The sequence below is a fragment of the Aspergillus glaucus genome (genome assembly GCF_001890805.1).
Source record: "Aspergillus glaucus CBS 516.65 unplaced genomic scaffold ASPGLscaffold_5, whole genome shotgun sequence".
NCBI classification, from domain to species: domain Eukaryota; kingdom Fungi; phylum Ascomycota; class Eurotiomycetes; order Eurotiales; family Aspergillaceae; genus Aspergillus; species Aspergillus glaucus.
The window spans coordinates 674,930-686,020 of NW_019170457.1; the positions used below are offsets into that span (position 1 = coordinate 674,930).

Sequence of the window (11,091 nt, forward strand, 5' to 3'; positions counted from 1 at the left end):
GTCGAGAACTTCGCTCGCAGAAGTGTCAGGAGAGGATGTAAGGGTTTGCATTCCTTTCTTAGGACGGAGACATGTTCCTACAAGCAGCACTCCTGAGAATGATGCCAAGCGAGATAGTCATCTTATGAAAACATAATACACAATGGGCCAGAATGCTTGAGATCTGAATAGCCGTCATGGTCTTGGTTTTGCTTTTGCTGCGTCTTGGAATAAGCAAAGTGATATGTATGTAAAGCGGTCCATTCCCATTAGTTATGGATTCATTATCCTTGACAGATGCAATTGGTCTCTCTAATTATATACCGGCATCATCGGTACTTTGTATACATCATAGTAGGCCGTATCTTTTGCAAGCAGTCAGCACGCATGCTATCTTCATCTGCCAAGATCTAAACATTCCAAATTCGGACACAACTGCAGGCAAGGGAAATCAGCCAAGGCTGCCAAGAGAAGCAGCGGTTGAGCGACAAGAACCAAGCATTCAACACCAATACAGAGGAAGCATGAAAGCAGATCAAGTGTAATTCTGTATGTACTCTGTACTATGGAGTAGAAATGAAGAGGGTCAGTTGCAAAAGTCTAATTCAATTGAGATACACGCGCTCTACGCGCATGGCTCTTGGCCTATCACTAAAGCATATTCCCTCACAAGGCTCTTCAAATTTTTCTGTGCGATAGAGTTTCTCGCCCTCCTTTCCCAGCATTTTCTTTTCGGCCGTCTCAGTAGTAGTAGACCTGCCGGTAATACGTTATTTTGTAAGGCCTATTTGAAAATAATCTGTGTGTGGTGCCATTGGTGCCAACCAAGTGCAAGTGCAAGGACAGAGTAAAAACCCTGTGCCGTTTTATCCTGGCGGTAGCGAAAATCCAACCATCCATGGTTGAGGAGGTGGGCTCCGTACTTTCTTTCTCCGTAAGTACTCCGGGGCCCGCGTATTTTGGGGTAATATGCAGTCTTATTAAGGGGAAACGGGGGGAGACCATTCGCCAGTCAGACGGGTGGTTATTATTGTGTGTGTCTTTAACTGGTCCTTTGAGTGAAGCGAGCAGCCCGTCCGTAGTTGTATGTCCCAGGTCCCTCTACGGAGTACTAGAACAAAATGCCTCATAGTCATCTCCGATAGCCCATGTATGTTCTAGGAGAATTTCCACCAACAACACCAGAACATCTCGCTGCCTTTGCCTTTTGACTTCGCTCTACGGACTACCAGCCTTGCAGTTCTATTTTTTTTTTTTTTACTTGTACTCCTATTTCTTGCTTTGTCTTCTCCCTGCCATGCATTGTTACCGTTCCCCTGCACCCTACGGGCACGGGTACTAACTTAACTTACTCAGCTGTACTGTACTGTAATGTCCCATGTAGCCGCAGGAACCGAAATGGCATCTGGCCAATTAAGAAGATCAATATGGGTCACTGGCCCGAGCGTCACACAGACGGACTGCAGAAAACGACGAGAAAAACTGTAATTTGAATTCTATTTGTGTGTGGCAATTCCGATGACGGTACAGAGTAATATTTGACTACTCTGTACAGTAAGTGACTTGACCACGAGGTTTTCGTAAATTACGGAGTACACGCCTAACCTCTTTTTATTTTATTTAAATTTTTTATTATTATTATTAAATGACTTGAAAATTACATACAGTAAACCTCCGCCTTTGTGGTTAACGAGCATATACTAAATCTGATTCCTTCCTCTCGCTTTCTTGCCTTTTGCCTTCTGTCTCTCTTTTTCTTTTTCCTTTTCCTCTTCTTCTCCTCCCTCCTCTCTACACAATCCACTTCTGCCAACACATCCATAAGCTGTTCTTTGGGCACTCCTTCGACGCGTCTCTTCCTGGCGCTCGTTGAGTCGCCATTCCTCTTTTTTTCTTTTTGCCTTTTCTTACACAAGGCCAAAAAAGAGCCGTGCTTCGCCTACTCTTGGCGGGCATACTCGACTTTCTTGTCACTTCCCTGCCCTTACTTTGCCTCTCCCTCCTGCGCAACTACGCCATGTGCTGTATATCATGACAATCGTCGTCCTCTATGGGACATTCTTTTTATAATACTTCCTCTTCCGCTATCTGCGTCGATCGGTTTTGGATCTTAATCCTCGATCGATATTGAGAGAGCATCTTTTTGTCTTCATTTGTACAAAGATACTACTATTTCCGCCATCCGCGCCTCCCATTCACCACCACCACCACCACCACCTTCGTCATACTTCAACCTTTTCACCTTATTCGAGTCTTCTCTCTTACTTCCTCTTTGGTCTATTACCTCTTTGTTCTAATTTTTTTCATCTTTCTTTTCCTAATACCTTTTCGGCTTATGCTCCGACCGATTTAATTGTCGTGACGCGAGTCGACTCGATAACCTGAAGGAATGGCACACTTCCGCGGTGGTGACAGACCTTTTTCCTCAATACACAAGATCGTCAAGATGCTTCTCTCACCACACTCGTCCAACAAGCCAGCAAGCCAAGATACAACAGATATGGCCGAGGACGCCGATGAACCCCCCGATCATCGCTTTCTGCCTTCCTCGCCAATGCACGCCCACGATGACGATACCCTCGTCTACGTCAAGTCACCCCCCGTCCCAGAGTCGCTCCTCACCCGTGCTTTGAAGAACAGCCCGGAACTCTCGCCCACAGAACCTCAACCTTCCTACGGTCACCGCGTCTCATTCCGTTCCTACCCGCAGAGCAATATCAGTGGCGTCTCGACAGCCGAATTGACCAGTGACGGTGGCATGACGACCAGCCCGTCGCTTTCCAACACTCCCAGTCCTCCCGCTCCTTCGCACTTGACCGGCAGACGATCTTCAACGACAACAAATAAAAACACCGCTGCTGACCCCAGTGAATGTACCGTTGAGGCTAATCTCGGGCGCAAGAGGTGCATTAGCTTTGCATGTGGTCGCAAGGCTGAGGGGCAGCAGAAGCCTCAACAGCAACAGCCGCAGTCCTCTACACCGCCAAAGCCGATCGCACAGAACAAGGAATCCGAGCCTACGCCCACCGAGCCAGTGAAGCGGAAGACGACCCTTACCTTTGTGTGTCCCTCGAAGAATCCCGAGCCCACACGTGAGCGCTCGCCAGTTCGCAAGACAGCGTTCCGGTCAAGGCCCCGATGCTCGCCTGCTCCTATTGCCCGCAGGGCCTCTCAGCCAGAAAAGGAGCCATCGGCGCCGGTTACCATTCCCCAGACAGAATCCGCTCAGGAGTCGACGCCGACCGACCGGAGAGGAGTTCCCACCCGGGGTCTGGGCAAGTTTGAGGAGTCGGAGGCGACTCGTTTCCACGAGTTTGCCAGTTCCGTTGAGGAAGATGACGAATGGGTTGCCAAGGCTGGTGAATATACCAATAAGATTACTTTGAGTGATTGTATGAAGAAGGAAATCGCGATTAGGAAACTTGGTGAAGAGGCGGAGCAAGAGGCCCTGGAAGACGAGGATGATTTTGACGACGACGATGAGGATGAGGACGATGACGACGATTCTGCAGACGAAGACGACGATGATGCAGATACGGACGATGGAAACGAGTCTGACAACGAGGCTGGTTTTGCGGATTCAGACGACAGTGACGCTGGCTCAGACTATGAGTTCTGGGCCACGACCACTACTACAGCTGCGACCAGCCCACAAACCATCGACATCCCTCGTCAGCCCTTGGATCGTAGGGTGTCGAACGCCTCGTACGATTCGCCTTTTGATAACGAAAAACGAAACTGGCCACCGGCTCTGACTGGGAAGCCTGGTCGACGATCTTCCAAGACACCTAGGATGCGACCTGGTACCCCGAACCTCCCCGATAGCACGGACTTTGTCTGTGGTACGTTGGACGAGGATCGTCCCTTGGAGGCTGCATACAAGTCCTGCATGGAGCAGCGTCGCCTGTCCAAGCAAGTCGTCATCCCCCAGGATATTGACCCGAGCTTCCCCACCTCTGATCCTGAAGATGAAGATGAGGACGAGGAAGACGAGGTGGAAGAGTCGGTAGTGGATGAATCCCCTCGGGGCCGTTCCAGCGCCACGCAGAGCCAGAAAACCTCACCTCATCTCTCTCCCTCCAAGCGTATGGTTTCACCACCACCGAAGCGTATGGTCTCGCCGCCGCCTCCTCGTCAGGGTCGCTCCTCGCCTAAGCGTCTTCGCTCCCCGCCGCCTCCAACCATGAAACAACTGAAGCTGCCGTCTCCCATTGACCGGAGACCCTCAGAAGAGGCCCCGCTTATGCACCCACAGGGTGTCAACATCAGCGAATTGGTTCAGCGGCCATCCGTGACGCGGACCAAGTCGCTTCCTCGAACTCCGAACCCTTTCTTCGCCAGCTTAGAGGAATGGCGTCCCCGGTGGACGGGCATTGATGACTCTTCGGATGAAACGTCTCGCACGCGTGAAGTGCACACCCGTGGGCCCATCGATATTGTCGAGGGTCTCGAGAAGAAGCGTCAGAAACGAAAGGAAAAGTTTTGGCGTCAACACTGCCGCAGAGCTGCCAAAGAGCAGATGGTGCGGCGACCGATTCCCGGAAAAGGCGCTGAACGGATGAAGGAGCTTGGCCTCGAAGTTGCTGAGAGGTGCAGAGCTTATGGCGTTGGAGAAGACGCCCAGCTCGTCCTATCCGTTTAAGCCCCCTCTTTCCGAACAGGAATCTGAGTCCTTCTTTTGTACATAGAATTTCTTTTTTTTTTTTTTATACCATTTTTGTCAAAACAAAAATTTTCACGATTACCCTCGCTTTTCTTGATTGTGCATTGCTATTGTTACTTTGGTCATATATCCCCTATCGCTGACCTTTTCTTGCGATTCAATCTTTCTTGTTCAGAGAGGATATTTTGCTTGCATTTACAGGGCGATCGTTTACGTTCTACTATACATATTTGCTTATATTTCTCATTTGTGTCTTTAGAGCACCTCTTTTGTTATTTCTCGATCTTTACCGGGCCCTTGTTTGCTGGATCTTGCTGGGCTGTAGATATACCCACCATCGCTTGAATGAATTACAGATACCCCTAACTTATGATAATTTCCCAGTAAAACACTCAGTACTCTGTACATAAATTATAGTATCGAAGTACGGAGTAGTGTATAGCAGTTGCCACTCGGTCTGCTTTTTCGGTTAAGTCCAAACAAGCAAGCGGTCGGGCAAGCGAATCGGACCGTCAACGTCAACCCATCCTCGACGCCCTCCGCAACCTGGCTTCTTTTCGCCTTTCTTCTTGCCAGCACTCCATTTACTCCTGGAACCTCTCAGTGTTTATATCTGATATTCATCGTCTTTGTTCTTTTACCTGAGCCCTTTTTTCTCATCGAGTCCAGAGCTTACAATGTGGATTATCAACTGGTGTAAGTGATGCGCCTGGAATTCTTCTTCAGCTGGTCTCTGTTATCTTGTCCTGTTTGCGACTCGGGACATGATAATCCATTCCTGTTCTATTGCTGCGATCAGATCCCGGGTTGATGAAAGTCGTTATGCTAATTTTGAACCTGTCGATCAGTCTACGATATTTTGGCCTCGCTGGGTCTTCTCAACAAGCACGCCAAGCTTCTCTTCCTCGGTCTTGATAATGCCGGAAAGACGACCTTGTTGCATATGTTGAAGGTGAGTTTTCTTCTCTTACCTTGGAAGGTTGTGGTAGACGGATGCTAACAGGGAAATAGAACGATCGCGTTGCGATTCTGCAGCCCACCGCGCACCCTAGTACGTACCTTCGCTTCCCGGGACTTGATGGATACTCCGGATTGGATATTTGAAAGGAAGAAAGCACAGGACTGACAACGATCAGCATCGGAGGAACTCGCCATCGGAAACAACCGGTTCACGACGTTCGATCTTGGTGGTCACCAGCAGGGTGAGTCCCTACCCTCCTCCCTCCAGCACAACCTCAATACTGATGACACACAGCCCGCCGTCTCTGGAAGGACTACTTCCCCGAAGTCAGCGGCATCGTCTTCCTGGTCGACTCCTGCGACCACGAGCGGTTCCTCGAGTCCAAGGCCGAGCTGGACGCCCTCCTGTCCATGGAGGAGCTCGCCAAGGTCCCCTTCCTTGTTCTCGGAAACAAGATCGACCACCCCCGTGCCGTGAGCGAGGATGAGCTGAGACATCAGTTGGGTCTGTACCAGACTACTGGTAAGGGCAAGGTGCCGTTGGAGGGGATTCGGCCGATTGAGGTGTTTATGTGTAGTGTTGTTATGAGGCAGGGTATGTTCTCCTTTCTCGTTTATCTCTTGCTTGCCATTTGGGACATATGCTAATATGTATCTTTTCACTACAGGATACGGTGAAGGTATCAGATGGCTCTCTCAATACGTCTAAATGATTCCGATGCTTTCCCTTCCCTCATACCATACCATGCCATATATCCCACCCTTTCATACCCTCAACTCAACAAAATAAGCCAAGCCAAGTCAATACACATCGTACGCCGTACGCAACCCCCGCAGTTTCAACAGCGTTCGATATTCCTGGGGTTAATTGCTCTTCCTGTTTCTTTTTCGCTTTTGCTTTGGTAAATGACCAGATTAGCCTTGTTCTGGATTTGTTTTTAGAGCATGTATGTCAATGTGTTAGCTTTTTTTTTTTTTTTTTTTTTTTTGTGCAAGTCGCTTTTTTCTTTTCTGATTCATTTAGAAATATAGGAGTAATCATAGTTCACGAGCCTCTTCCCTCACCTCTTCCCTCACCTCTTCCCTCACCTCTTCCCTCACCTCTATACTTGCCATAGAGACTGCCATACTGTAGTATCTACACGAGGGAAAGAATTCGTTGAAATAGAATAACGGACAGGACTACAGACTAAATACCCCTCACCTCAACCTCAAGTGTTTGTTATACGCAGTAGGGTACATGCATGGCATGCAATCTACATACAAACATACATATCCAAGCCAAACAAACAGAAAAATCAATACAAATGTCGAGTCCCGAGTCCCGAGTACAATGGCATTATACGAGACCAAGCAATGACCCCTGACCTCTGTACATACCCCCATACCCTATATACAGTCGAACGAATCATAACAGCACAGTTAATAATTGCCGACGTCATTTGCTAAGGACAACAATATTATTTCGTCAAAAAGAGGATTGGACTATTTCAGGCGCATGTAGAAGTGCTTGCTGTACTGAAGATACAAGAGACAAAAGACATGTTCCTTGCGTTTTAATTTGGCATTACACTCACAGGAAGATTAAATAGAAAGAAAAAGGGAAAAGAGAAAAAGGCAAACGGAGAGAGAAACACCAGATGCAACCCGTCGCTTTTCCCTTCCTCCTGTCTCAAAATGAATCCGGGACAACAAGAGGGAAAATGAAAGGGACGAAAAAAACACAGTGAAAAAAAGAAAGAAACAAGAAAGAGAGAACAATGATCAAGGATAAATGGAAATGAGAAAAAGAAAAGAAAAGACCAACCCCTTCAAGTAGCAGAATAATAGTAGTACCGTTCCAGATGATAAGAGGAAAAAGGGAAAACAAGCACTCCGCTCAAAACAGTTCAATGTCGCTGGAATTTCACATGGGGAGGGAGAGGGGGGGAAATCTCGGCGTATCCTCTTTTCTCTTTTTCTTTTTATGTTCACGAAACTTCCGGTGGCTGTCGTGGGACTCTGCTCTCGAACGTCGTCTAATACATGGGGTCCCTTTCGAATGTCGCCGTTCGTGTCGCTAAACTGTGTGGACTCGCGTGTGGTGGATGCTGTGTGATAGATATCGCTGATATGTTCTATCGCCGCCCGAACCTGCTGCACATGGAAAAAAGAAAAGCTCGTACGAATTCTTACTTCTTTTGCTTTCGCGGAGGAGTGATGGGCCTGCCGAAGCTCATGCCCCCGTGGACGTACTTTTGTTTCTTTTCTGCTGGTTTCAAGATCTGTTCACGATTGTTAGCGATCTGTCCCAACTGATCAAGACAAGCGATTGCGACATACCTGGAACGAACAAAGCAAACTCTCATCGACGCTCATCATCGCACCAGCATTGTCAAATTCTCCACAGTAGTTGGGAGCGCTGAACAGCGTTACGAGTTGTCGCTTCGAGAAGAACTCATAACCATCCTCGACGACTTGATGGGCGCGGCATATCAAATCCATATCGTGTTTCTGCAGGAATCGTGAGACGACGTCGGGACCGAAGGTGAACGACACACCGCGGTCGTTTTCGCTCCAACCAGTGATATCCTTGTCGGGATCGGACCAGAGGAGATCGCAGAGAAGACCGCAGTCAGGAATCTATATCAGTTATCGGTTAGCGGATCAAGCCTTGAGCTTCAAGGAGCCAGGCGAAAGGAAATTAATTTTCTCCCCCTCGTATTTGGAGCAAGAAAATGTGGGTAGTGTGCAGTAACATTGTACAGGGAAGCGACTTACATCAGTAGGACGCATGACACGGCGGATCTGTTCCATCGAGTTCAAGTCGGGACTGAGACCACCGTGCATGGTGAAGATCTTCTCATCGATAATGGCGGCAATGGGCAAGCAGTTGAAGCAATCGGTGAATGTCTTCCAGAGCTTGATGTTGTACCTCCGCTTGCACTCATCGTAGAAACCGTAGATTCGGTTGATGGAGGCGCACTCGTGGTTACCACGGAGAACGAAGAAGTTTTCGGGGTACTTGATCTTGTACGCGAGGAGAAGGCAGATGGTTTCGAGGGACTGCTTGCCACGGTCGACGTAGTCACCGAGGAAAAGGTAGTTGGCTTCCGGCGGGAAGCCACCGTATTCAAAGAGACGCAGAAGATCATAGTATTGGCCGTGGATATCACCGCAAATCTAGTCGCACGGACCCATTCCGTTAGCAAGTCCACAGCCACTCTAACCCGGAGTAGACGGGAAAAGGGGGTGTGGAAGAAACGGAACAGGGATGATGTACCTTGATGGGTGCTTCCAACTCCAGCAGGATGGGTTGAGAGATGAAGATTTCTCTCGCCTTAGTGCAGAGAAAACGAATCTCCGATTCCAAGAGTTGAACCTGCTTTCCAGGCCGGCTACCCCTCACCTCCAAGAGACGGTCAATGATCGAGTCCAAATCCACTTCCTGGTCAGCCATGGCGAAATGGTTTTTATGGGACGACAAAAAAGGACTAGAAAATGGAAAACAAAAAAGACGATGATAGTAAAACAGAGGCGACTGGCGACGGAGGAAAAATCGGCGTGGAGCGCACGGAAATGGTATGACAGATGACGCGGTGCCTATAAACTATCAAGACGAGGTTAGAAACAATCAGAAGCGACAGAGTAGGGAGAAAAGCGATAGCAATGCCAATCGTAAACAGATTTTTCTCGTGCCTCCTCCAATGCGATTAGGGGAGCAGAGACGGGATTGCACAACTTACCAAACAAGGATTCTAGAGGAAGAATGCAAATAAAAGAATTCAGGCCCAAGGCCCTGAAAAAAGAAACGAAAAAAGAAAAAGGAAAAAAAAAAAAATCGAAATCTGGCAAGTTACGCCAGATGACGAGATGATAAAAACCAGCCTCTAGCAAATGCAGATAGATGCAAAAGAGGGAATTCTTTTGTTATGAAATTTTCTCGTCGACGGTGGGGATGCGCCGATGACCAGGACGGTGTGTTGTTGCCGGGTGTGGCTCCCGCCCGGTCTGCGATGAATTCGGAAAAAAGGCCTCGATATGGAGGAGAAACCGAAGAGCGACAGAGGGTGACAAAAAAAAAAAAAAAGAAAAAGGAAAAAGAAAAAGGAGTCGTTGTAGTCGTCGTCGGTGGTGGTGGGAGAGTTGGCGACGATGAGTTGATGACAACGGACAACGGGGACGCGATGGCGGTGGACGAGAATCGGGAGGTGAATTCTTCGGAGTGGCGAGAAGGGAAGGAGGGGAGATGACAGTAAGAGCAGTGATAGCAGTACTGGTGGTGATGTTGGTTATGGTTGTTGTGATGATGGAGATAGAGGAGGAGGTGGTGGTGGTGGTGGAAGGGAGAAGGAAAGTGAGTCGGCAATCAAGGGATTCCCTTAGTTTTTCCCTCCCCAAGTGGGTGAAATTTTTTCTCTCTTGTTTTCTTTCCCCCTCGGAGGTTGCGAGTAAGAACAGAAAATCACTTACTGGTGGTTCTGAAAAAAGCTCACCAGAACAGATAAACTCAGGCAGACGACAAGAAATCAGGCTCGATCGAGGAATCCGAAGAGAAAAAAGCAAGAAAAGAAAAAGGGAGAAAAAAGCGAGAAGAACGAAGAGGGAAAAGTGAAGTTGGGGCGGCGCTGGATTGGGCGGGCGGTGGAGAGTAATCCACCACCAGGCTCAACAGTAGTGAAGAAATATCTGCAGTATTTACTAAAGAAGAAGCAGAAAGCAGATAAAAAGAAGAGTAATTTAAGATATCTGACGGGAAAAGTTCAATATATCTGCAGACTTACAGCAGGAGCACGTCGGGCACTCGATGACAGAACGCGCAATCCGCCTACATCCCAACGGTTCTGCTGACAGCGAGGCTACGTACTTATTTATACTTGTAGAAAGACAATGGTTCATCAACATGCATATCTCGCATTCCACTATATAAGTGTTACTCTTCCATCATCTCGTCGCATGCATTCATATCCGAAATCAAAATCCGGCCCTTTTCCCCATCCGTGTAGAAACAAAAAGAGATATCCACCAACAGTCCTCAAAAACAAGACAAGCGTCATTAAGAGCGGGGTCAAAAAGTCGAAGAAAATGAAGATGAAAAGAAATAAACAAACGCCTCGCCAATAGATAAATCACCCATAACGCCTCAGTATCTGCCTCCCAATAAATATCAATACAAAACAGTCTAAAAAGACGGGGAATATCAACAACAACGGTCTTTCATGATGCCTCCCATTAAATGGACCAGCCTGCAATGGTCAAAAGAGATAGAAAAGAAAAGTCATAATGATCATCCACCCAGCTGGCATCTGGATGCTCGTGTAACGCCTGAAAAAATGCGCTGGTAGTCTTCCGTCACCAGTAGAAATCTCCCTGGACCGGGAAGAGGAATAGATATCCAAAAGGAAAAATAATTGGTGGCCAAACATAGCGGCAAAAGTAGCCTCAAAGGCCCGTGCTTTTTTTTTCTTCTTCTTCTTTTTTTTTTTTTTTTTTTTTTTTTCACGCACTTT

At 47.8% G+C, this 11,091-nt stretch overlaps 4 protein-coding genes across 4 annotated transcripts; 3 read left to right on the forward strand and 1 right to left on the reverse strand.

Annotated features, from left to right (window-relative positions):
* Positions 1–2,368: 2,368 nt before the first annotated feature.
* ASPGLDRAFT_64828 (DUF2457 domain-containing protein) lies at positions 2,369–4,621 on the forward strand (the record flags this gene model as incomplete). The annotated part of the gene is made up of 1 exon (XM_022548825.1): positions 2,369–4,621. One exon carries the CDS (start codon positions 2,369–2,371, stop codon positions 4,619–4,621), a length of 2,253 nt encoding a protein of 750 aa, XP_022403262.1.
* A 554-nt stretch (positions 4,622–5,175) lies between these two features.
* sar1 (Arf family GTPase SAR1) lies at positions 5,176–6,567 on the forward strand. Its single transcript, XM_022548177.1, has 6 exons — positions 5,176–5,338; positions 5,491–5,594; positions 5,654–5,693; positions 5,779–5,844; positions 5,898–6,197; positions 6,271–6,567. The coding sequence occupies exons 1-6, from the start codon at positions 5,320–5,322 to the stop codon at positions 6,309–6,311; spliced, it is 570 nt and encodes a 189-aa protein (XP_022403263.1). The 5' UTR covers positions 5,176–5,319; the 3' UTR covers positions 6,312–6,567.
* An 813-nt stretch (positions 6,568–7,380) lies between these two features.
* glcA (type 1 serine/threonine-protein phosphatase catalytic subunit GLC7) lies at positions 7,381–9,345 on the reverse strand. Its single transcript, XM_022540482.1, has 5 exons — positions 9,328–9,345; positions 8,865–9,191; positions 8,363–8,764; positions 7,925–8,224; positions 7,381–7,866 (listed from the first exon to the last, which is right to left on the reverse strand). The coding sequence occupies exons 2-5, from the start codon at positions 9,039–9,041 to the stop codon at positions 7,774–7,776; spliced, it is 972 nt and encodes a 323-aa protein (XP_022403264.1). The 5' UTR covers positions 9,042–9,191; positions 9,328–9,345; the 3' UTR covers positions 7,381–7,773.
* Positions 9,346–9,513: 168 nt separating this feature from the next.
* Positions 9,514–10,432, forward strand: ASPGLDRAFT_23751 (uncharacterized protein; the record flags this gene model as incomplete). The annotated part of the gene is made up of 3 exons (XM_022543324.1): positions 9,514–9,792; positions 9,842–9,938; positions 10,086–10,432. The coding sequence occupies 3 exons, from the start codon at positions 9,514–9,516 to the stop codon at positions 10,430–10,432; spliced, it is 723 nt and encodes a 240-aa protein (XP_022403265.1).
* Between the last annotated feature and the right edge of the window lie 659 nt (positions 10,433–11,091).

Excerpts from the sequence above, each read along its gene's own strand:
- sar1 (XM_022548177.1), top strand. Across the intron at positions 5,694-5,778 it reads GCAGCCCACCGCGCACCCTA|CATCGGAGGAACTCGCCATC; the intron begins GTACGTACCTTC and ends GACAACGATCAG. Across the intron at positions 6,198-6,270 it reads TAGTGTTGTTATGAGGCAGG|GATACGGTGAAGGTATCAGA; the intron begins GTATGTTCTCCT and ends TTTTCACTACAG.
- glcA (XM_022540482.1), bottom strand. The coding sequence starts at position 9,041 with ATGGCTGACCAGGAAGTGGATTTGGACTCGATCATTGACCGTCTCTTG. Across the intron at positions 8,765-8,864 it reads AGTTGGAAGCACCCATCAAG|ATTTGCGGTGATATCCACGG; the intron begins GTACATCATCCC and ends CCGTGCGACTAG. Across the intron at positions 8,225-8,362 it reads GTGTCATGCGTCCTACTGAT|ATTCCTGACTGCGGTCTTCT; the intron begins GTAAGTCGCTTC and ends TAACTGATATAG.